Source organism: Ovis canadensis, chromosome 2 (genome assembly GCF_042477335.2).
Source record: "Ovis canadensis isolate MfBH-ARS-UI-01 breed Bighorn chromosome 2, ARS-UI_OviCan_v2, whole genome shotgun sequence".
NCBI lineage: Eukaryota > Metazoa > Chordata > Mammalia > Artiodactyla > Bovidae > Ovis > Ovis canadensis.
Window position 1 is genome coordinate 203,896,152 of NC_091246.1, and position 25,526 is coordinate 203,921,677.

Here is a 25,526-nt window from a genome sequence, read left to right on the forward strand (position 1 = left end):
AGGAATATGCATCCAAGTAAAACGTGGTCCTTGTCTTCAAGGAGGACGCTCATGAGCATCAACGTCACCCATTTTTAACAATGATTAAAAAAAAATATTTCATTGTTCTCATCTTTTGCTACTCAAATACTACTACAGGTAGCAGTACCAACCAACCAATAAAATTCAGTCTCTGCTTTGAGTTAAAGCCTTGTTTTGGGCTTGACTGTAAGTAACAGTCTGGACCATTCAGATTGATTCCTTGTTATTCCAAATAGGATATTCATTTATTTTCCTGAGATATACCTCTACATTATGCATGATGAGCACATTTCTACTTGGAAGTAGGTACTATCTGTAAATTATATATTCTCTATAAAAGCATGTGGCTCTTTCAAATAACTGAAACCTAAAACACCTTCAGTTACTACAGATGGTGAAACAGACTATATGTACACTCTTGCAAATGTGTATATACTTATATATACACATACCAAACACAATTTCGGACCATTATTTATTATAGAGACATGTGATAATACCAGCGTTCATTTGTTTGAAGAGTCACTGTTTTGTTAATCTCAATTCTTTATATGAATATAAATTCAATAAAATTTTTTTTGGTTGTTTCCTTTCATTTACATTATGCCATTTCAAAGTACACTATATCAATTTTGATAAGAAGACAAAAAATAAGAACATAAACTGGGTACTGAAAGCATTGCTTTTGATAGGAACATACAGTCAACACAAATACACAATTTAAGTGCTAAATGATGATATATTCTGATTTCTGTATACTATGAAATAAAGTATCAATATCTGATATAAATATTTGTTTAGATTTAGTTATTTTCTATAGAGTATCTTGTTTTCCTATTTGATAGTTTCATAAAGTTCTAATTAATTTTTATAATCCCAAATTTCAAATTCTAATTTACCTGTAGGCTTGAAAGTAATGAGGTGATGACAAGGTTCAACTGTTGAGATGAAAAATTCCCTGTGTGCTCTTAACCACATAGCTTACTGGGAATGATAAACTGAGTTTAGTCCTAGGCTTCTTCTGCTTAGATCCATTTTAAATAATGTGTTAGTACATGAAGCACCTAATGTTTGATATTTTCAACTTTTCTGCCTTTTATTGCCAGTATAAACATTATGTTTTACCTAATTTTATATAATATTATAGCCATATTATATATACTATACAGCAGCTAGCTATTGGAAATACAGATACAGATATACATATAGGTGAATGGAAGGCATATATATAAAGGAACTACCAGACAAGAAAAGTCAGCCTGTCTTCTCTGCTTATGGTTATTTCAGTCTGAAGTCTCAAACCAAGCAGAACATTTTCCCTCTAGTGTTATAATCATATGTCTGAAGCACATGATGGAAACCAAGGCCCATTATCAAGTAACTTGTATTTTGATAAGAGATATAAAAGTTGGTTTAAAGAAAGGTAAATCAGAAAAAAATTATCTTGGAAAAAAAATGAACTTGACCAAAGAAGTACTCTTATAAGCGTGACTAACAATATGTTGTGATCTTGCAGAAAAAAAAGCTACCTCTAGTCTATCACAATGGACTAGGCAAACAACAAAACCAGAAAACAAACAGGCTGAACTCTCTCTTCTACTCATTTAACTGGAACCACACGGAACAGGTTGAGTGATGAAAAAGATAGCATGCTCTTGACTGTTGCTTGTGTGCATCCTATGATATCCTGTGGATAAGGAAGAGATCATAGCTTCCTGAGTCAGAAAGATGACAGGGTGAGGGAAAGAAAGTGAAAGACAGTGGAGGAAATATGCCAATTGGGAAACTTCTCATCACTTTCCAGATATTAACTATGAGGCAGTGAAGACAACTGCCTGATTCTTTAGGCCAGAAAATATAGAGGTGTGGCTTCCCTGGTGGCTCAGACAGTAAAGAATCCACCTGCAATGCGGGACACCTGGGTTTGATCCCTGGGTTGGGAAGGTCCCTTGGAGGAAGAAATGGCAACCCACTCCAGTATACTTGCCTGGAGAATCCCCATGAACAGAGGAGCCTGGCGGGCTACAGTTCATGGGGCTGCAAAAGTTTGACACAACTAAGTGACTAAGAACATACCAGAGGCAGGCTGAGACTAGTTCTCTACAGGGCCAGCTAATTTATCACAATGACAAGAGACGGGTCATATGCTTCCAGGAACAAGGCACTGGAACGTGTTATTTGATATACATCATATCACTGTTGTTCAGTCGCCAAGTCGTGTCTGACTCTTTGCGACCCCATGGACTGCAGCACCAGGCTTCCCCGTCCTTCACCATCTCCCAGAGTTTGCCCAAATTCATATCAATATTCATTCATTCAGTAAACAATTTCTGAGTACCTACTATGTGCTAGGCATGGTATCATATACTAGGAATCAAATAGGATGTAAGACACTGCCCCTTTCATGGTGCAGTGGAAGAGAGAGAATCCAAGGGCAATGCCAGCATGACATGAATATATTTAAGTTATTCCATTCATTTAACTGAGCCCTGTTTAGGCCTTCTCTTCTATTAACTCCTTCATAGAGTTTTTTCATGTAAAAACAAAGAAGGCATTGGTTTACTGTCAAGAAAGAAGATCAAGGCTGAGGAAGAGAAAAAGTGGGTAGTTATCCTCAGAAATATCACCAATCTTTTCTGATGGGGGGAAAAACAGGAACTATTCCTTGGTTATCAGGTATTTGCCCAATATTCTTTAGTCCAGCATTTCTTAAACTGGCATCATTGCCTACTAGAAATCTACAGACATAATCTTGAATACTAGGAGAATTTTTACATGCTGTGTTTCCACTTTGATGATTAAAACTGCTAATATGAGGTAAGCATATTTTGGACAAGCTGGATGACATTTATGACTAAACATTACAAAGTGACTTCAACTCCCATGTTTGCATTAACAAGACACTTGTTGCCAAGTGATCAGAGGTGAACTTTTAGAGTGTTGATGAGCAGGGCTTGATGTTAAATACGATAGCTGTACCTGTCTGCTACTAACACGCAATTCTTTCACCATTTAAAAAGACAAAACTTTTCTTTGGTAGTATTAAATTGCAGATTAAATGATAATGATGAAATAAGGCAAGGTAACGTATATGTAAATTGCCATAGGCTAAAGAGAAAACAAAATAAATGGATTTAAAAATGCTAAATAAAGCATGTGTTATGATTTTTTCTAAGAACAAAAGTTTATAAATAGTTTATAAGTAGAAAAATGGCAGTAGAATCATCAAAGGATATGTTTAATGATATATTTTCTTCAGTATTATACTTGGGGGTACACAAGTGAATTGGCTCATCACATAGATAAAAGCAAGCTATTTGTTAAGCAAGAAAAATTATGACCAAGATAATGCCACAGATGCATGTGATAGACCGTTAGACACAAAAATCAAAAGAATCAAGTCAAACACAAGTGAAATACAAAGCACAAATATATCTTTCCACTGACACTGGTCTCAACATTGGTGATTTGACTTCTGCAAAACAAAATCTTCTCGCAATATCATTAACTCAAATGTTATATTTTTTGTTTTTACTTAACTTATATTTCTTTTGGTTTTATAGCTTATAAAGCTGTAAGGATATGGAGTTTATGCATGTTTTATATTTGTACACATTTTACGTTTCACTAAATACACATGGTTAAAAATCACTATTGTAGATCTGAAATGTTTGTTTTCCTTTTAGGATGGAAAATATCAGATTGGATCCTAAAAAATTTCCATGAGTCCACCCAGTATCTGAAATAATCATAACAAGTTTGAGAAATATTGTTGAAGATTCACATGACTCTGATTAGAAGGACTTTTGAAAGTTACATTAATATATTTACTCATTTATTTTATAAATTTACAGAGTTAGAATAAATCTGTGGTAATCCTCTAATTTCTTTCTTTATTGCCTTCACCTTAATGAAGAAATTCTATTCAATCTTAGCAGTTTATAATGAGAATGAAGATTATATTGGCTTCCCTGGTGGCTCGGTGGTAAAGAATCTGCCTGCAATACAGGAGACCCAGGTTCAATCCCTGGGTTGGGAAGATCCCCTGGAGGAGGAAATGGCAACCCACTCCAGTATCCTTGCCTGGAAAAATCCCATAGACAGAGGAGCCTGGTGGGCTACAGTCTATGGGGTTGCAAAGAGTCAGACACAACTGAGTGACTGAGCATGCAAGATTATATTCAAAGAACATTTTATCATTGGACCATTTCCTCATGGGCATGTTGCTCACTGTACCCTTTACAACACACTCCAGCACTTCCTCCAGCACTGCACTTTCTCACACAGCCACTCAGTTATAACTTCAGTTCCTTCTGAGTCGTGCGATTCCGGAGGGCAAAAGCCCTTCCTCCTTTATCTCTGTGCCTTCCAGTACCCAGCACTATGCTGTGCACATAAGACGGGCTTAGCAAAATCAAACCAGGCACATGATCCGTTAATACCAAAATACATTTGGCTCCAAACAAATTTCCCTGAGTCTATTCAGTATTTGGAATAAACTTATCTTTATACCATTTTTTGTTGTGGTGGAGAAAAGAGAACCAGAAAGCTAACACTATTTACTAAAACAGAACCCACTGCAGGAAATACAAAACAGGTAATGACAACTTCTTCATAAGAAAACGCAACTGTTATATAACTAAGAGATTCATACAGATACTAGACTATATATATAGTGACATCTCAGGAAAAAGTCGCTGGCTACTACTGTCTCTCAGATGCCTGTCGAATTCAGACCTTGGTAACCACTTCCTCCCAATGCGTAGAATCACCGCAGAAGATCAACTCAAGCAGAAGATCATTTGAGGACAAGGAACATAGTCTCAAGACTGGAATTCCCACAGAAAATAGCCTCACTGAAACCAACCAACATTTTGGTGTAGTTAAAGTAGGGCACGTGATCAAAAACAATCAGAAGCACCAATGCCTCTAAACCACAACACTCTCTGGATTTCAGACTCTGCACACATGTTTCCTGTATGATGTGGTTGCTGTTGTTCAGTCGCCCAGTCGTGTCTGATTCTTTGCAACCCCATGAATTGCAGCATGCCAGGCCTCTCTGTCCCTCACTATTTCCTGAAGTTTGCCCAAGTTCATGTCCATTGCATCGGTGATGCCATCCAGCCATCTCACCTTCTGACACCTTCTTCTTCTGTAAACAGAAGGTTTCTGTATACAGTTTAGTAAACCTTCAAAAATATATATGTTGTGAAAAATTGCCTCAAGGCAATTTTAGAGAAATCCTCATGACTTTTCTGATGGAGTAATGCCAAGAAAGGAAAATCAGTACTAATGATTCATATTTCTGATTACAGTCACAGGGCATGGTCTGGCTTGAGGTAAGAACCAAGGAGTAGAAAGGTCAACTTTTCTTTCTACTTCCCATTACATAGGTAAGGTTTGAAAATATGGATCTATTATTATCTCACAATGCTTATGGACATACAGAGGTGAAATCAATTAGTCATATATTTAGAAGCAATATTTGTTGTAAGTGGATATAAATCAGCTCTGTGCTAAGAATTCAGAGAGTTACTTAACTCTCTCTGCTTGTTTTCTCATCTTGAAATAAGCATAGTTACAGTATTTGCCTCATAGGTTGGTGAAAAGGATTCAATGAACAAATGCAAATAAAAGGCTTAGCATAGAACTATTATATAGTAGCATGTAAAAATTTCAAAATATTGAGTATATTATCAGATAGGTCTCATAATTATTTATTCCTTTTTCAACAGACAGAATGATCTATTGAAAATAGAGCCAAATTAGATGTCTGGTCATATATTCCTTTTTCTGCTTCTATTGTTGGCAAGTTGTTTTAATCTTTGTATTTATCTTGGTTAATTCCACAGATACCTATTGAGTACCTCTATGATATGCACTAGATAAGACTCTGGCCTCTCTGTAATACTGAAATTAATGCTGTGAGGACCAAAGAGATAATACACATGAAGGGTTTAAAATCCTCATAATTTAACAGACAATGGTAAACATTATTCTCAGTAAAGCAAAATAAAGCAAAACTATTTTAACACTAACAAAAGGAATTTAGTTATTACATGCAAAAAACATGTGGCTATAAGACACCTTAGTCAGACATTCTTAACAGCTTGTACCCTAAATCCATCATTATTCTGAAGAATATCTAGGTTATGCTAAAATGTATAGCTAGAGGTTTATATTTTCTTATTAACTATAATAATTTATTATATATTTGATACAAGAGTTTTAACTGAAAAGATATTCAGGAATTGAAACTATGTTATATAGGCATATATTTTATTTTAAAATATATATATGAAAGAAAAAACAAATGGGTTACAATATAACCCATTAACATTAGAATGGATAAGTCTGTTAAACAGTATGTAAAGGAGTAGGCAAGGATACAGCAGTATTTTTTAGACAGTGATATAAAATGTCAAGGTAAATGAAAAAAATAACTTGAGACACCAATTTCCAGAAAATCGTACTAGAAGTTTTCTAGATTTGGCAGTCATTATTTAGAAAACTATAAAAAAAAGTCCACTCATAACAGAAACAAAAACATAAAATACTTTTGGAAAACCTAGACACAAAACATTCAGTGCCTATATAAATAAATAAATAAGAAAAATGCATTGTAAGAAATGCAAAGGTTGAATGCATGAAAAATTATACCTGTAGAAGAAAAAATGGAAAACTGTAAATATCTTAATCATATGCAAAGTAACTTAAGCTTTTTTAAAATGTCCATCAAAATCCCAATGTAATTTTAAAGGTTAATAACATTATTCAAAATTTCATCTTGTTACTTAAAATAATGCTACATGCTAGAGAATTTTAGCCAAGTTTTTAAAATAAATAATTGTTACGCTACCATTTCATGGGATGTAAAGTAATTACTGGAATATACAAAGATATATAAATTGATTTATTAAAAAGAGGGATTCTATATCTTTATATATGTGATCTTGAACACTGGAAATGTAGTTACTTACCCCTTTGAGGTGAATAATTTTAGGGGCTATCATTAAGTCCCAAATATACTGCTATGAAATTGATTAATTTATCAAATATTTCTTAAACACCCCCTTTATACAATATAAGATATGAGGTACTACGAGAAGTTAAGAACTTATAAAATGAGTAAAATACAACTTGATTTCATGTAGCTTATACTTGATTTGGAATATAAGTGTAAGAAAACATATGGTAGGAAAATATAAGATGTTTTTAAACATTTTAAGCACAGATGGTAATATTATACCATTTTTATTGTAAATATAAAATTCAGAAACATATGATACCTGATTTTTGGTATAATGGCACTCTGATGGGTCTGCAAGAATGTTTACTATAAAATGTACCTTCAAGGTACAGACAGTAATAACTTATTCAATGGGATGTACTAATAGTATCCATTTGTATGTAGGACAATGTGCTTGAAATAAGGGCATTTTAAGTTTAACCAAATTAATTTTTCTGAAGATAGTTTCCATAACTATTCAAATTCATTGAGAAAGACAAAAAATACATTGTTAACATAGAGGCTATGTATATTTTATTTGCTTTGTAAGATTCACTAATAATTTTGCAATTAAATGTAGATATAAAAATCAGATTTCATTAAAATCCATTTTTAATATCAGAAGTAGTAATACATTGTTTTCTATGATTAAAGAAATGGTTTATTATTCTCTTGGGTTTAGGGAAAGCATTGAGGATAGAATCCTTCCTGATACTGTACTTTGGTCCACACAGAGATGACATCTGATGAGCAACTGAAGAAGGATGCCATTCTGCTGAACTCGTTTTTGATATGTGCAACAGAATATAGCAAAAATCAACAATAGAACAGACATACCTAAAACATGGTTATTCTTCATGCAAGAAAATGGTTTGAAAACCCTAACTGAATCCTTTGTTGGCCAGAAAATATAATGCTTTGGAGAAATATCCAGTAGATGAACATATTTAAGAGCTTTGTTTATGGAAAAATTTAACAAATACCTGGGTATAATACTTTAAGAGAATCTAAACTAATCTTGGCTACGAGAATTTTTCTTTGGGGCCTTTCTTAACCTTAAGTGATTGACTGTCTAGTTATTTTAAAATTAATAGTTATGAAATTCCACATAGGGAAAGTGTGAAAACTAGACAATTATGTACATTTTGATGTACATGTCAAAAATCTATACACTACTACAAATTGGAACATCCATTTGCATAAAACATAAGTAGCAATTATTTCTTCTGCAGAAGCTGTGGAATAGAGATCTAGGACTAAGGATCTGTGTTCCTTACTATCCTAGGTAACAATATTTCAACCCTCTCATTAGATCTACAAGATTATTGCCTGAGAAAATGAGTATAATTCACCTTTGGATGACTTCTAAAATGTTATGTCAATGACTCTGCCATGATGTTTGGCCCTCAGTAATTTGTACTGAATCTTGAACCAGAAGACTCATTCCTCTGTGCAGATGTGGAGCAGTCAAGGCTGGTTTCATTGCTTACATGTAAAAAATTTTAGAACAAAGTTTCCTAAAGAACATAGAGTAAGCGCAGCACTAGAAAGCTGTCCAACATAGAAATTAGTGATGGAAGGCAAGAGACCATTCCTGTACTTTAACTACGCCCACAGAATTATACAATGGCACTTATACATATGATCCATCTTAAGAAGAGTGCTTTAGAAAACCAGTAAATTTAGGGGAAATTACTTTGAACTGAGTCCTTGTGATATAATCAAGAAGTGAAGGATGGGCTACTAATATAATATTACTTAAATTTACTATATCCTTTCTATTGCTTACATAGTATCAGCGCAGTAAATATACTATCTCATTTAATCTTCAAAAGGACACTGCAAGTTAGAAACTCCTATCCCCATCCAGATGAGGAAACTATGACTTGGAGGAGCTAAATGCCTCATTCAAAGTCTGGTGAGTAAACCACAGAGCCAGAATTCAAACCAGGTCTTTTTGACCCTGAACTCTTAAGATCTATATTTTACTACTTTCTAAGTGTCATTATTAATGCTGATCTCCCAGTTGGGAAACAGGACTCTCCAATAACATTATGTGGTTGTCAGTGAATTATCTTAAGTATTTTAAAAAAATTCAATAGTTAAGCCTATGTAATTTTTTCATAAGAAAAAAAGTTCCAATGGAGATTTCCTGTTACATATAACTTGGTACAACAAAGTTTAGAAGTTTGTCACGTTGGTTCCAGACATCTGAAAGAACAGTAAACAAATGAGGAGAAAATGATGAGAGAGCTAGGCAGGTCGTAACAGGAAACGCATAAGGATTGGCAAGGGGAAATCTATGCTATTTTGAACAAGTAGATCAGATGTTAAGTGAGATTAATATTCTAGCCAATATTAAATGCAGAAAAACTCATCTGTTAGAAAACTGAACAAAAAATAGATTAGAAATTTTGAACACTGGGGTTTGTTTTAAGAAAGGTAGCTTTCGGAAATTTTAACTTTTTATTCCACAAAATTCTGTATTATTTGATAATTTCACAATGGCATGCACTGTTTTTAAAAATGAAAACAAAATTAACCATATAATTTGAACAATAATGAAATTCCAGGGCTCTTAAAATAGGGTTATGGGAAGAAACAGAAGGTCAGAGTCTGCGTTTGCTTCTATTCTGGTGAACCCTGGGACACATATTCATTTGCCTTTTGTAGCTCAGAATTTCTTGACTTCCAATTTATTGATTTACTAGTGACATAAATAGGAAATGGCCCAATTTATTTAGAACAGAAAAAAAGCATCACAGATTATTCTCACGGGAAGGAAATTTTTCAAAGAACATACTCATGGAGGGAACTGACCTATAGTTCGAAATAATTATCATCAATGTTTGAGGAAAGCTGGGTTAGTAGGGAGTAGATCTACTGGTTAAATTCAACTATTATACAAAAGGGAATTCTCAACTCTTAAGTCAGTTTTACAGTACTTGGTTCCTTGTTCATAATACAATATTGTACAAGTACCAACACCAAAATTTTATTGACTTTGCATGCATTCCATTCATCTATAAAATATTCTTAAAAGGTTGTGTTTTTAATTAACAGATTGTCTTTGGATAATATCTTAGAACATTTTGTATCCGTCTGTATTTTAAAGTTATAGAGCTTCTTAGTAGGATTACTCTCTTTCACTAAGAACCAATGTAGTAATCCAATGAGACACAATCCATTTGATGGAACTACAACTTTTGGATGTTGAGTTTTCCGAGCAAATAGATCTCTTTTGAGATTAAAAAAGAGAGAGAAAACAACTTGGTAGCATGTACATTTGCTTGAGAGATGAAGTTAGAGGAAGCAGAATTTTAAAAATAGCAATTGAAAGCAAAAGCTATATCCCAATGATGAAAACCTATAACCTTTCTACAGGACAAGGTACTCAAGGTACGCCTCAAGGAAGAGAAAGCTGTGTACGGATACAAACTAAACAAATTGCTTGCTATCTTCTGGAGGGCAAGGAATCATACGAGAAAAATGAAAAAAACACAAGGCACAGAGGTGTACCTATTTGAATTTCCCAAAGACTGACACTTATTTCCTCATTATATTATGGAGAAAATAAGAAGGAATATTTTTATCTGTACCACCGATGAGGAACAATGTACACACAGCTCAGGACAGGCTCACAGTTACCTTTGCTACTTTTGAGCCATGACTCAGCAGTTCCATTCCATGCATAAATCTCTTATCAAATATATGACTGAAATATGAGATTAAAGAACCCCAGCTTCCCCGCCTTCATTTGTGGGAATGTTCCTTACAATGCAGTTTTTAACGATTTGAAACAGAGTGTTCCTTCAGATGTACAAACTTCCCCATCATGTAGTTACGATAAGCAAAGTGCTGAACTATCAACAGATTTTCAGGCTAAAAGCCATAGTGGCACACACTCTATGTAAGAGCAACATTATTCCACTGATTGAAGTTCCTGCTTCTTCCTACTTGTCATGACTGCTCAAGCTTTCCATGGTCAAATTCTATACACAGTTATAGAAAGTATAAATGGAAATTTATTAATGTTTTGAAATAAGATGGAAATATTTTAAAATCTATCAAATAATATCTTAGCAATAGATTATCACATGAGATTGTCCTTAACTGAGGACCCCAGGCGTCAGTAAAAAATAAAAACCTTCAGCAATTTTTAGGAGTTTAGAGACTTTAAAGACTCTAAAAAGCAGAAGGAATAAAACAAAACTGGAATCTTCCAGTGGGGCCTGTAGGTATTTCCTGTTAGGACCTGTTAAGGTTCAGTCAAGTTAATGGTAATGTGTATTGCCTTGTTCAGGTAGATTATATCATTTAATTTCTCTGACAATAGAGATCTTACGATATGTTAAATTAATAATAATGCGGAGTTGCAGAGCAAAAGTGGAAAATTTTGTGTTTCCTTTTTCTTGTTCTTTTTTGCTGGGACAGGGTTCTTTCAGAGGAATGAATATTGACTATAAGCGGAGGAGCAGGTTGGAGCTGAAGATGGTAAAGAGAGAAAACAGAGTTCTCCCTATTTTCTGATTTGCAAAAGAGGAGGGATTTTGTTTGTATGTTTGTTTGTTTTGCTTTGCAGCCCAGAACCTCTAAGATCTCTCATTACAGAACTGAGGGGCTCATTTCTGCAAAGTTATTTTTGCAGAAGACTCTCTAGAGGCCTGTGGGTTGCTGAGTAGATGCTATAATATAAAATATACACAATGACAGCTTGTATAATTTTTAAAATTTTTCCTGACCGAGAACAGCATGCTTGTCAAGTTGGGGAAAACACTGATACCTGAGTTAGATGTTAGTTAACTATGTGAAACCAGGATTTCTATAGCAACATTAGTAGTATCATACTTGAAATTATGTGAAGTTTTAGCCTTTAGAAACTTTAGAAAGTTTTAATGATGACTTTTAAGATATGAGAGACTAAGAACATCATAAGAAGGATATTTGGTAATTTATCTCCATATCAACATCTACCTACATTCACTATATTTGCAAAATGTTACTAGATATTTTAGCAGTAAGGAAGGAGAACTAATGAATTGGATAAGATCTCTATTTGCAAATAGCTTATAATCTAATTGGAAAATAAAGCATAAGGACTTGAAAAGTCAAAGCACAAAAGTCACATAACCAAAATAGTAGGAAGGACAGCTTGATACATTAAATAATTAGCGATCAAATCAGTGTCTAGACCAGAGGCTATTATACCTGGATGTGCCATTGAAATCATGTGGAGAAGTTTTAGGAAATTAAATGCTTGAACTTTACCTAGACTTCCTGAACTAAATTTCTGGTCAGGGCATGGGAGGATAGAGGGCATAAATTCAGAGAAGAGAGATAAGTTGGGGGAAGCAAGACCTGGCATTTTGGACTTTATAAAACTCCCCAGTAATACTGACAAAAACAGTTCGACACAGCTTAGTGGAACAGTATTTGAGAACTGCTGTCATGGACCAGGATGGCCCCACCGGGCAAACATATTTTTGCCATTAAAAGTGGCATGCAGACTAAATGGGCTTTGAGTTATGTAGGATTTCAGCAGAAACTCCCAATTCTTTCCATCTCCACCTCTCTGATGCTAAGCACACCAAAGTTGAGAAAGACTAGACTACATCACGAGAGTGAGAGTCCACCATGGAGCCGAAAGGCTTCAAGGAGGGGCCTCTTACACTGAATTTAAAAGGAAAGATCTTGCCACACTCAGAAGAGCTTGCCAGGGAAAAGGAACAGCATGTATTCAGGAAAGTAAAATTGGGTTTGAAGCATGATACACTGAAGAGTTGTTTAGAAGAGAGGGGTCATACAGGGGAATGCTGGACTCTGGAGAAGATTAGATTTCTTCTTTGAGCTCCACTGTGTTTTTATTATGGAAAAATGTCAGTACCAAGTCTAAGATTTTATGTCTCAATTCAATAAACATTATGCTACTTTTGCTTATTCACGTTACATCCAAATAGTCAGTGTCTTATTATATTCATTATAATCTACACATCTAGGATGCATTCTTGGCTGTGAAATTTTGTTTGTTTGTTTTTTTCATATTCTTTAAAGATGGTTCTAGGTTCTTTAGTCAAATTCATTCAATTCTCATACTTAACAGTGAAAAGCCAGGACTGCACTGATCTGATATTGGTGACAAAGTATTTGTGCACAAGATGCCTTTGTTCAGAATGCCAGAAAGCAAAAGTGAATTTCCAAGACGATTATCAGTGTTACTGAAGATTTAATGGTTGGGGCTTATGCAACTTGAATCAAATACCAATATTTTGGTTACCTGAGTGAGTGATTCCTGGTAAGATCAGGTTGACGTTCCTGCAGAATTTCAAAGATGTTGGGCTGGCGCAGAAATGCAACAATCTTGTCGTTGTAAGCTGGAAAAATATATATATAAATAAATATATAAATATATATTTATATAAATAAATAAATATATATATATAGTATGTAACAATATTTTCAAATCTGTTGTTAGTTTCATTCACATAAATCCAGACTTCTTTTGTTTTCCTGATTAATATTTCCTGTATTCAAAGTCATAGTTCAGAGCCCCTGTGCTGTGCTGTGCTTGGTTGCTCAGTTATGTCTGACTCTTTGAGATCCCATGGACTATAGCCCACCAGGCTACTCTGTCCATGGGGATTCTCCAGACAAGAATACTGGAGTGGGTTGCCATGCCCTCCTCCAGGGGATCTTCCTAACCTAGGGATCGAATCCAGGTCTCCCGCATTGCAGGCAGATTTTTTACTGTCTGAGCCACCAGGGAAGCCCAAGAATACTGGAGTGGGTAGCCTATTCCTTCTCCAGGGGATCATCCCAACCCAGGAATCAAACCAGGGCTTCCTGCATTGCAGGTGGATTCTTTACCATCTGAGCTACCAGGGAAGCCCTTAGAACCACTATAGGTAACTAAATTCCAACTTGTGTCTGTCCTGCTGTATGAGTATTGGACTTAGATGTTAGGCATGATTGATTTACACACTCATTAAACTCATTTGATGAACCATATTTATTATCAAATTGCAAGATAAGATCGTCAGCAAGATTCTAGATACTGATACTACTACTAATTCTAGACACTGAGACTTATTGCTACTTCTTACTAAAATCAACTCATAAGCAACTGCTAGAAATGGAAAACCATCTTCTGATTAAATGTCAGCCACCTACGGGGGTAAAGAGGCAGAGCCAGAGTTGCTAAAATACAAGAGTTGCCAACAGCAACTACTAAAACGCAGAGGCAAGCCATTCCCAAATTCTAGGTGGAAATAAATGCCACTAAGACACAGGGTAGCTCTTTACCAAATCAACTACACCGACAGCTACAATACAACCAGCATCATCAATTATGTACATAATATTTTAAAAGGAAAATCTATATCTTAGTTAAGGTTGGCTAATGTCTATAGAAATTTTAAATGTAATTAAAATTTATTAAAGGCTCTGCTAATATTCTTTTATCAAGAAAACTAACTTAGCTACTTAAGATAATTCATCTTCATTACATTTCTATTTCTAATCCAAAATATAGATACATTTAAATCACAGAACTGAGTATCTGGATCCTCAAACACCACAGATTCTAGTTCAGTTACTACTCTTGTATTCATAAACACGATCAAGAAACATGCCTTACTTAAAAACATCAGTCAAAAGAAACACAATTCTCTGGTCATCTGCCACTTCAAATTTTAACTACATCATGCTTATTTTAGTTAAATGTGAATGAAATTTTAAAAAATACTATCTGCTAAAATGGAATCTCATTATCAAACTCAACGTGTCCTAACTGCACTTTTCACCACAGATAAATAATAAACATACTTTTATAGTTGAAATCTTATCACTAGATTTTTATATTTCATCTAAGATCAGAGACTAGATAATTTTTAAACTACAATTTTATAGTCCTTAAAAATTCTATGTGTAGTATTTAGCATCAAATTAGTAATTATACAATAAAATATAGACTATTTTATTTCTACTCAGAATTTCTTCTATCAGTGGTTCTCAAACTTCCTTAGGCCATGTGCACTGCATTATATTTCATGGTAAATCTTTCTTTAAAAAATAAAAATTTTAAGATAAAACCAGACAAATAAAGAGCTGCTCAAATTGAAGATGGAACAGCCCATTTGCCAGCCTATCCATTCCATCTACCTTAGGGGCTCCAGGTTTGAAAACTGATCTACTTCAACCTCTTCATTTTACTAACAACTCAAACTGTTCTTTAGGCCTACTGGTCTGTATTCATTTATATTTATTTTACAATTTTGGCGCTTTTGCTATCTTGAATTTGCCACAAAACCCCTTAAGAATGTGCCATCATTACTACTACAGGCTCACACACCATTTAAACTCTGTCTCAAGTACTGGATATATAGTAAATAAATATGTTTGTCCAAATGCCTAATTTAAAATGGCCACACAATCCAGTTGCTTTAACAACCTATTTTTCTTTAACTTCAGGAGTCTAGCATAAAGACTTCACATGGAAAAGGCAGAGTAGTATAAAAATTCTCAGCCTACAGGATTTTATAAGACATAAGTGTTTGATACTCAAATCAGTGTTTTAGGGATAATGCAACTGTTCCTTGGTACAGAGCAAAGGCAGCAGGCTGACAGCAGGGAAGAATCAGCAGAGAACGCATGGTACACACTGACATGAAAGCAACGCTAAGACTGTGGGGAAGAGATGACATACCCACTGGAACCATGTCCTGGTACTGCGGCCTGCTGACTGTATTGAACGTGCTCGATGGCCTGGGAAGAACGGGTGGTCCTGCATGTCGAGAATCTTCTCCTACCTGCAAACACAAGCAGTGTTTATGTTCTACACTAAATCCCAGAATACTTTACAACGGTATCCTAAGCCAAGTTGTTCAGAATACTGACAACAAGCATTGCTAAGTACCAACTGATCAGAACAGAGGCTAGCTTGAAGAGTGGACACAGGACTCTCAAAAGCTCTGCTTCAGTTGCTGAATTGAGGGGAGGAGTTGGGGTATCCATGTCCCTGAGAGGGGCCAGGGCTGTGACTACTGACCAAGCATACAGAAAGAGCTCAATATGCCTGTGGGGATGTGGATGCTGAATACATGTTCCTCTGAAGTAACTTCTACCTGACAGAACACAGATCTGCAACAATATATCAGGGAGAACACTTGGGTGCTTCACTGGGGCAGTGCCAGGATATACCTTCTTTTGGCCGAGCAAGTCAGGGAATCCCTTGCCTCAGCAGAGGAGGAGCTGAAGAGCAGCAGTCTTTGTGAGGGTTTCTGAGTTGGGTATTATCTCCTCAGAAGCAATTTTATGTGCTTATTAGTGCACCCAGAGCAACAGCTCTTTCTGGTTTGAGCCTCCCACACCAGTGAGCTAATCATAGCAGGTGTGGAGGAGCTAAATAGGGTTTCCCCAACCCAAATTAGTTTTTTCACCTACTATAGACTTAGAAACTCATATATACAAAAATGCCCATTAGTAGTCTTACCAGAAAACTCTAACACTGCTTTAGCTTCTGTTTTAGCATTTTCCCCCCACGTTACAAAAGTATTTCACGGCAACAGTAGAACAATCATATGAGGGAGTTAAGAGAACAAGAGGCAAAATAATTTTGTGGATTTATAAATTTGTACATTTATTTTTTTAATGATTTTTTGTTTTATTTTTATATTTTTAAAATTTAGTTAATTTATTTTTAATTGGAGAATGGTCATTCTCCAGCTTACAATATTGTGTTAGCTTCTGCCATAGATCAACATGAATCAACCACAGGTGTATGTATGTCCCCTCCTCCTGAGCCTCCCTCCCACCTCCCACCCCATTCTACCTTCTAGGTTATCACAGAGCACCAGATTTGAGCTCCCTGCATCCTACAGTAAATTTCCACTGGCCATCTAATTTTACATATGGCAATGTAGATGTCTCAAAGCTGCTCTCTCAATTCATCCCACCCTGTCCTTCCCCTCTCAGGTCCACAAATCTCTTCTCTATGTCTGCGTCTCCACTGCTGCCCTACAGATAGGTTCGTCAGCACCATCTTTCTGGATTCCATATATATGTGTCAATATGTGATATCTGTCTTTCTCTTTCTGATTTATTTCACTCTGTACAGGCTTTAGGTTCATCCACCTAACTAGAACTGAGTCAAGCATGTTCCTTTTTATGTCTGAGTAATATTCTGCTCTGTATATGTACCACGACTTTTTTATCCATTTATCTGTCAATGGACATTTAATTGTTTCCATGTCTTAGCTATTGTAAACAGTGTTGTGATGAACAGTGGGGTACATGAGTCTTTTTCAATTATAGTTTCCTTAGGGTACATAGTCAGTAGTGGGATTATTGGGTCATATGGTAGTTTTATTCCTAGTTTTTTAAGGAATCTCTATACTGTATGCAGGTCAAGAAGCAACAGTTAGAACCGGACATGGTACAACAGACTGGTTCCAAATTGGGAAAGGAGTACGTCAAGGCTATATATTGTCATCCTGCTTATTTAACTTATATGCAGAGTACATCATGAGAAATGCTAAGCTGGATGAAGCACAACTGGAATCAAGATTACTGGGAGAAATATCAATAACCTTAGATATGCAGATGACACCACCCTAATGGCAGAAAGAGAAGAAGAACTAAAAAGCCTCTTGATGAAAGTGAAAGGGGAGAGTGAAAAAGTTGGCTTAAAACTCAACATTCAGAAAACTAAGATCATGGCATCGGTCCCATCCCTTCATGGCAAATAGATGGGGAAACAATGGAAACAGTGAGAGACTTTATTTTCTTGGGCTCCAAAATCACTGCAGATGGTAACTGCAGCCATGAAATTAAAAGACACTTGCCTCTTGGAAGAAAGGTTATGAGTAACCTAGACAGTATATTCAAAAGCAGAGACATTACTTTGCCAACAAAGGTACCTCTAGGCAAAGCTATGGTTTTTTCAGTAGTCATGTATGGATACGAGAGTTGGACTATAAACAAAGCTGAGTGCCAAAGAATTGATGCTTTTGAACTGTGGTGTTGGAGAAGACTCTTGAGAGTCCCTTGGACTGCAAGAAGATCCAACCAGTCCATCCTAAAGGAAATCAGTCCTAAATATTCATTGGAAGGACTGATGCTAAAGCTGAAACTCCAATATTTTGGCCACCTGATGAAAATAACTGACTCTCTGCAAAAGACCCTGATGCTGGGAAAGATTGAAGGCGGGAGGAGAAGGGGACAACAGAGGATGAGATAGCTGGATGGCATCACCGACTCGATGCACATGAGTTTGAGTAAGCTCTGGGAGTTGGCGATGGACAGGGAAGCCTGGCCTGCTGCAGTCCCTGGGGTTGCAAAGAGTCAGACATGTTGAGCGACTGAACTAGTATACTAGTATACTAATTATACTAATTATACACTACTCCATAGTGGCTATATCAATTTGCATTCCCACCAACAGTGCAAGAGGATTCCCTCTTCTCTATACCCTCTCCAGCATTTATTGTTTGCAGATTTTTTGATGATGGCCATTCTGACTGGTGTAAGGTGATACTCATTGTAGTTCTGATTTGCATGTCTCTAATAATGAGTGATATTGAGCATCTGTTCATGTATTTGTTAGCCATCTGTATGTCTTCTTTGGAGAAATGTCTGTTTAGGACTTCTGCCCCCCTTTGGATTGGGCTGTTTTTTTTTCTGGTATTGAGTTGAATGAGTTGCTTGTATATTTTGGAGATTAATCCTTTGTCAGTTTTTTCACTTGCTATTATTTTCTGCCATTGTGAGCATTTTCTTTTCACCTTGTTCATAGTTTCCTTTGCTGTGCAAAAACTTTTAAGTTTAATTAGGCCCTGCTTGTTTGTTTTTATTTCCATTACTCTAGGAGGTGGGTCATAGAGGATCTGCTATGATTTATGTCAAAGAGTGTTTTATGTATGTTTTCCTCTAAGAGTTTTACAGTTTCTTTGAGTTTATCTTTGTGTATGTTTTTAGAAAGTGTTCAAATTTCATTCTTTTATATGTAGCTGTCCAGTTTTCCCAGCACTACTTAATAAATCAGTACTTTTAAAATACAGTTTCTATTCCTACCCACTCAAAGCCTCATAATCATTTTATCACACTGCTTCAGTTAGGTGTTTGGTGAGGGTTTTTCTAAAGGCCCTAAAGTGGAAACATTATCCCCATCCTTCACTGCCTGTTTATTCTTCAAAATGTTCTCACTCATTCTTCAAAGTGCAGTTCAAACAGCCTATCCTCAATAAAGCTTTCCCTTCCCTTCAAGCTGATGTCAAATGCCACCTTCTCTGACTGCCATAGCACTTGGGGGACATTAAAGCAGCTGCCATTATTAACAGTCTATAAAGCATTTTTCAATTGTATTGTTATTCATCTGGATTATAGTTAGTTTTATATATTCTCTCCTTAGTAAGAACTCAGGGACACATGTCATTTTTGTGTATACCTCACATTAACCAAGTTTCTACACTACTAGTGTTCAATAAGTATTCATTTGTTGGAAGGAAAAGATATCCAAATTTCTACTACCTGGAATATTTGCTAAATGAGTCTAAGAGAATGGCTGGAAGACTTGTGAATGTCACTAGAATTTTCCCACTGCACTTCTCTTGAGTTACTGGCTTTGAGAAATGAAGCCAATATATATACGAAGCCAACGAACTCTCCTCTTGGGGGAGATTTTGATCATTGACTCTATCTTGTTCATCATTCACCAAACTTATCGTTTCAATCTACCAATATACACTTTCCATTCTGTCAGTAAGGTGCCTTTTGTCATCATTTCCTAGAATAGCCAAAGTTCTTCATGACACCCTGCTTCTTCAAACCAGACCGTCAAACTGTGGGCAAGGCATGATAGATGTGCAGTTACTACAGGATGTGCGTGCTTCCAACAGCTGGGCCAGAAGGCACATTTACCTCAAAGGTTTAACAATGCTGGGGCTAAATGATGAGACTTTATAGGGTCATCTTAGTCCCACTGCTCAGTTTCCATCCATAAGAAGAAAAATTTTCATTCAAATTTTAAGGTGGACCTTAGCATCCTTATTACTAGACCATGAAAATAATTAAAATTCTGAGGCAGAGGAGTTGAAAGAAAATATAAATAAAGTTACTAATCTCTTGCACATTGTTCTGATCAGACTGAACAGTCAGCATCATATGGTGAAGTGGAGATAAGGCAAGTGTCTAAAGGGCACAGGTTGTGTGATAAAACCAGGCACGGCCCTAATATGCTACATATGATGTACAAAGTCCAAAGGTGAGAGGTCTATACTGCTTTTTAGGTGAATGTATTAGCATCGTCCAGGTTACCACTAATGGTTTAGATGACAGCCAGGTAGAGATTTATTAGCTACTCATAAAACATACATATTTTTGTGCATACCTCATCCTGCAATATATTTATATATCATTTTTATATGAGCTTCTTGTGTGTACTCGTCTATGTCTGCACTTTTAACCAGCAAACACATATGATCCTTAGAGCCAGTATGTAAATCATGAGGGGAAATTCCAAGAGTGGAATTCTGCTAAATCAAATCCAGTTATTTACTGCATTCATAATCTTTTCTTATAATAGAAGCTACAAAAATATTTGACATACAATATAATACTGAAGAGATGATATGCTCATAGACAAAACCTGGAAAAGGAATGCAGGAAAAGAATCTTAATTCTACTTGTCTAAGGGAATTTTAGAAACAATGTATATAACGTGATGATACATGACATTCAAAGCATAAGTCTATTGTTGCTGTTGTTCAGTCACTAAGCCATGTCTGACTCTTGCAACTCCACGTGCTGTGTATAGCACACCAGGCTCTTCTGTCCTTCACTATCTCCTGGAGTTTGCTCGAATTCATGTTCATTGAGTTGGTGATGCTACCTAACCATCTCACCCTCTACTGCCCTCTTGTCTTGTACTAAGGAGAAAATATTTGACATAAAACATTCCTCTTTTATTTATTTAACCTGCAACCGAAAAAGGGAAACAGAAAGAGTATTTCTTTTTTCTGTTCTTTTTTGGTTAGGTTATTGGAGAGCCCTCATGTGGTTACCAAGGGTCACTGCAAACCAGCAAAGTAGAGTACAGTAGAGCTTTTAATTCTGCCCATTTTCTCTGGGCATTTCATGTATAGAAATCAACTCTCATATACACCCTAATTTTAAAGAAGATTAGAGAGGATCACAACCTCATAGCCTAGGCCGGAGATTTTCATCTAATCCAGCAGTCCTCACTTAAGAAACTTCCCTACCTTTAATCCAATTTTAATCCCCAATTAAAATCTCAGGGACAGAGAAGCCTGCCAGGATACAGTCGCAAAAGTCAGACACGACTGAGTGATGGAGCAAAAGCTATGTTCATTTCTTCCTATGAAGTTGCTATCAGGTATGCCAAAGGGCTTCCCATCCCCCTCTCTTGAACACTATTGCATTATGAATCTTCTCTCATCACCCACACTGAACTTAAAAAAAAAAAAATCTAATTTCTTCAACCTTTCCTCTAATGTCTTACTTTTAAACTTGCAATTTAGGTTCTGTTTCCAGAGAGAAGCCCTGTCAACATTCCAGTACTTTTCAGCCTCCAAATGATAGTCTCAAACTAGAAAAACAAAGCAATAAGAAAGAGCCAGCGGAATTCAATAAATCCCACATCCTGCATTCCTACCAACCAACAGGTCACTTGCTGCAGCTGGGACTCACCTCGCCTGCGCTGTGGCTGCGCTGCCGGGTCAGGTGTTGCCGATGCACCAGTGCGCTCGTGGGTCTGCTGCTCTGAAGCGGGAGTCGGGGATCGATGAAAGTGGTGGTTCGGGAGTTGTGGTCAACAAAAAATGCCTAGGAAGCAATCCACTGAGTCAACAGTCCATACATGCTACAGACTTGTCCTATCGTTTCACCATTCAGGAAGAGACCCACTTTGGAGCAATAACCTTAGCTCTGTTTTCTCATAATTTCAAATCTTTGGGAGAATTACTCCTTCCTCCCTCAGGACAGACCAGAACACAGGAAGTGACGCTTAGACTGAATTCAGAGTGAAGAGAGCAGGAAAGAACATGGTCCCTGTGTTTAGGAAATACTCTTAAGAGAGAGTCATCAAAGTCAGGATCCTAGAAAAAAATCACCTGATTGGACATTTGGGCTTCTCTTAATTGATGCTAAGTGCATACTATTATGGATATTACCAAGTTATTCTTTCAAACATCATTGACTTCTCTTTTCCTTTTATGCAATCAGCTACCAAGTCCTCCCCCCATTTTCCCAAATATAGAGTCTCCTCTATTTCTCCCATCCCAGCCTGGCTAGCATTCATTCCATTATTTCAGGACTTTCTCTTAAATGTAAAATTATGAATAGTTTCTCAGTTATCTCACATCTCTAACAACCTTGATTCACTGAACTGGCACCTCACTATGAGAATATATTTTCCTAAAAGCTTTGACTATATCTCCACTCCAATCCAAACCCTCTACTGGCTACCTGTTATCTACAACAACAACAACAACAACAAAATTCCAACCCTTTGGTCACTTTTCTAAGACTCTTTAAAGTCTTCTTATTTGCTCTTCCAGTTTAATCATCAGTCACACATCTAAATTCTATCACGTTCAATGACTCTGGGCAAGTCACTTAAGTTCTCTGGGCTACAGATTTCTTATAAAAACATGTCTCCCTCTCTCCCTCATTCATAACAAACATTTCTCCCCCATAATGTGACAGGAGGGAGGAAACCATGTCTGACACATTTACTGCAGAATCCCTAGTGACATGAAATCATGAATGAGCATAAGCCATTTCCCTCAGTTTCGCAGGAAAGTCTGCAAGCAATGTAGAAAGGTCTTTAAAAATTCTTTTTAATTCTAACGCTCTTCCCAAGAGCTATTTTTCATTATCAGTAAGAACCAAATGGTAGTAAGTTTTCAAAGAAAAATTCATTCAAGGCAATAATGAAGCCCATTATCTCAAGGACAATTGAAAATGTAACTTTTCCATGACCAGGTAAAGTTAATTAGGTCGTCAAAGATAAAAAGGACTATTAGGAAAGCCTGGAAACTCATTACTGATTAAAATGTCAGGACACAAGCTATATGTCAAATAACCTAAATGAGCAAAATAGAACTGACAACTCAAATTGATGGAGCTCCTTTAACAAAGTATTATACCTTAAAGACTAGGAAATAATACATCTAGATAAATCCCAGGGGCAGATGGTATATTTATGCCAATTAAAAAAATCACCTTCCCATTATGAAACAAAATGTTTCTGTAGATACAGAATTAGGAAACAGGGCACAATAATTTGTAAGAAGCTCCCAAACAGGCAGAAAATGACTCCTTTAAAAAGTAACTTTCAGCAGAATGTGCACTAGAAGAAACAAAGCAGAGAAATAACCAGAACCAGAATCCTGTTGGCCCTTTTCTCAATGTTTGATTTCTAGGTACAAAGATTAGATTAAATGGAAGTCGTGTAGGAGATGGTGTCATCAACCTTATATCCCTGGGTAATGTTCCCTTTTTTCATGACCTACCAGGTGGAATGTCTTACTTCTCTGATCCTGTTAAAAAAAAAGTACATCAATTGTAAACCCTACACAGGTTTGTACTGATAGGCTCTGGTCTCAAATGTGACACCAGTTCCTGTTTGATTTGAGCTTCTAATCAACATCTGGATATTACTTCTGCCACTATTTAAAATGTCATAAAATAGAAATTCAATTATTTTTATAAGTAGACATTTCAAAATAATATCATATCAATTTCACATCCTCTTTAAGAAGATTAAGCTCTTATTACTTACAACAATAATATGAACCATACTAAGGGGAAAATGCAAAGAGTATGAAAATAGAATTGCCTACTTACTCTACCTAATTTCTTAGGCATGTTTTGAAGGTGCAGGTGGCCATTTAGAGGTAACAATGATGCACTTGTAATTGTAAGGACAAATGGGTGTGTGCATCTAGGTCAGTTGTGATTTACCTGGAGTGTCACAGTATAATTTGATGTTAAGAGGCTTGTCTAAAATCCATTCTCTAAAGAATTATGCTGTGAATGCCTTCAGGGTAGGGACTCCTTACTCACCCTGTTCTCTCTGGTAGCTTTTAGGGTTACGTCTGGGAGAAAGAGAGTGCTCAGAAAATAAACTTCCAAAAACTTGAACAGCAAACTCTTGACCAAAATACAAGAAGACAAATGACAATGAACTAACCAAGTATTAAAAATCGCATTTTTTTAACATAAGCATAGAAAGACTGACAAGTTAGAGAAAAATAAATGAGAGAAGTGTGTGTGTGTGTGTGTGTGTGTGTGTGTGTGTTGTGTGTGTCGGGTAAAACACGCGGAGAACTGAAGACTACAAAACCACAAATAAGATAGGAGGTTTCAAAATATCTCAAATGGACATGTATAAACTACCAAGTTAAAACTTGAGAAGTTGAAGACAAAGTAGTGATTAAATGCTTGCGATCCAGAAAGACAAGCCTGGGTCTGAGCCCTAACTCCACCACTTACTAGTGACATAACCTTGGGCAAACTACTTAACTTCTTTAAACCACAATTTCTTTTCTGTTAAATAGGGACAGTAATGCCTACATCAAACAAAGGTAAAATGCAATGGTTCATATAAATTTTTGAACATAGTCTCTGTGACCCCTTAAATGTGACTTACTATTATTACTATTATTATTACTAATAATAGTTTTAACTTCTGAGACATTTTTCTAAAGATTGTAATTTTTCTCCCTACAGTCTATACACCAAGCTCAAAAAAATGGAGAACCAGTAAAACTACTTCCCAGGCTCCTTCCAGCTCTGTGTGGCCTAGATTAAGTTCTGGCCAATGAGATGTAAACAGCGTGCCACGTGATACTTCCGGACAACCTCCTTTCCAGGAGATTTTCACAAGGTGAAGTCCTCCTTCTGTTCTTCATCCATTTAGCTTCCTAAAACAAAGACGTGAACCATGCAGAGCTCCAGCAGCCGTACTGAACCTTGAAGAGTTTGGCTTTAGTAAGACTGAGTGGCTAAGAAAAAAAACTGTAAGGAGCTAGGGCTCTTACAATATAAGGAACCACCCTAAAACCTACAGGCTGCCTACCTCTGAACTTCATATATGAGAACAAAATCTTGCATTTTAAACTTAGGATAGGTTTCTGTCACAGGGTAGCCAAACCAAATCCTAACTGATGCACTGTCTCAGCACAGATGAACACGTAAGCCAGCCACCACCATTATAAATAAAATTTTTCATTATTTCATAAGTGATGATGTCTTATTGTTGCTCACCTTCAATACAGTTGGGTAATGGTTCGAGGTTTAAGTGAAACGTAGGGCTGGGAAAGTATAAAGCTGAGATTTGAATCCATCTTCCTGACTCCAAAGCCCAGTGAGCAGTGCCTCCTTCCCCTCTCATCTTATTTCTCCTCTTTTTTTCCCCATTCTTTCTTCCTCCTGTTTTTCCTTTTGATATTCTTCTCACTCTCCTCACACCTCACATAGT

The 25,526-nt window shown here is 36.2% G+C and overlaps 1 protein-coding gene across 2 annotated transcripts in view; it reads right to left on the reverse strand.

Annotated features, from left to right (window-relative positions):
• HECW2 (HECT, C2 and WW domain containing E3 ubiquitin protein ligase 2) overlaps positions 1-25,526 on the reverse strand; it is a 452,870-nt gene that overhangs the window by 63,876 nt on the left and 363,468 nt on the right. For both annotated transcript variants that reach the window (XM_069577904.1, XM_069577905.1), the window contains 3 exons: positions 21,731-21,865; positions 15,732-15,834; positions 13,305-13,401 (listed from right to left, as the gene is read on the reverse strand). In XM_069577904.1, the coding sequence (XP_069434005.1) occupies positions 13,305-13,401; positions 15,732-15,834; positions 21,731-21,865 (335 nt within the window). The remainder of the gene's footprint in view (positions 1-13,304; positions 13,402-15,731; positions 15,835-21,730; positions 21,866-25,526) is intronic.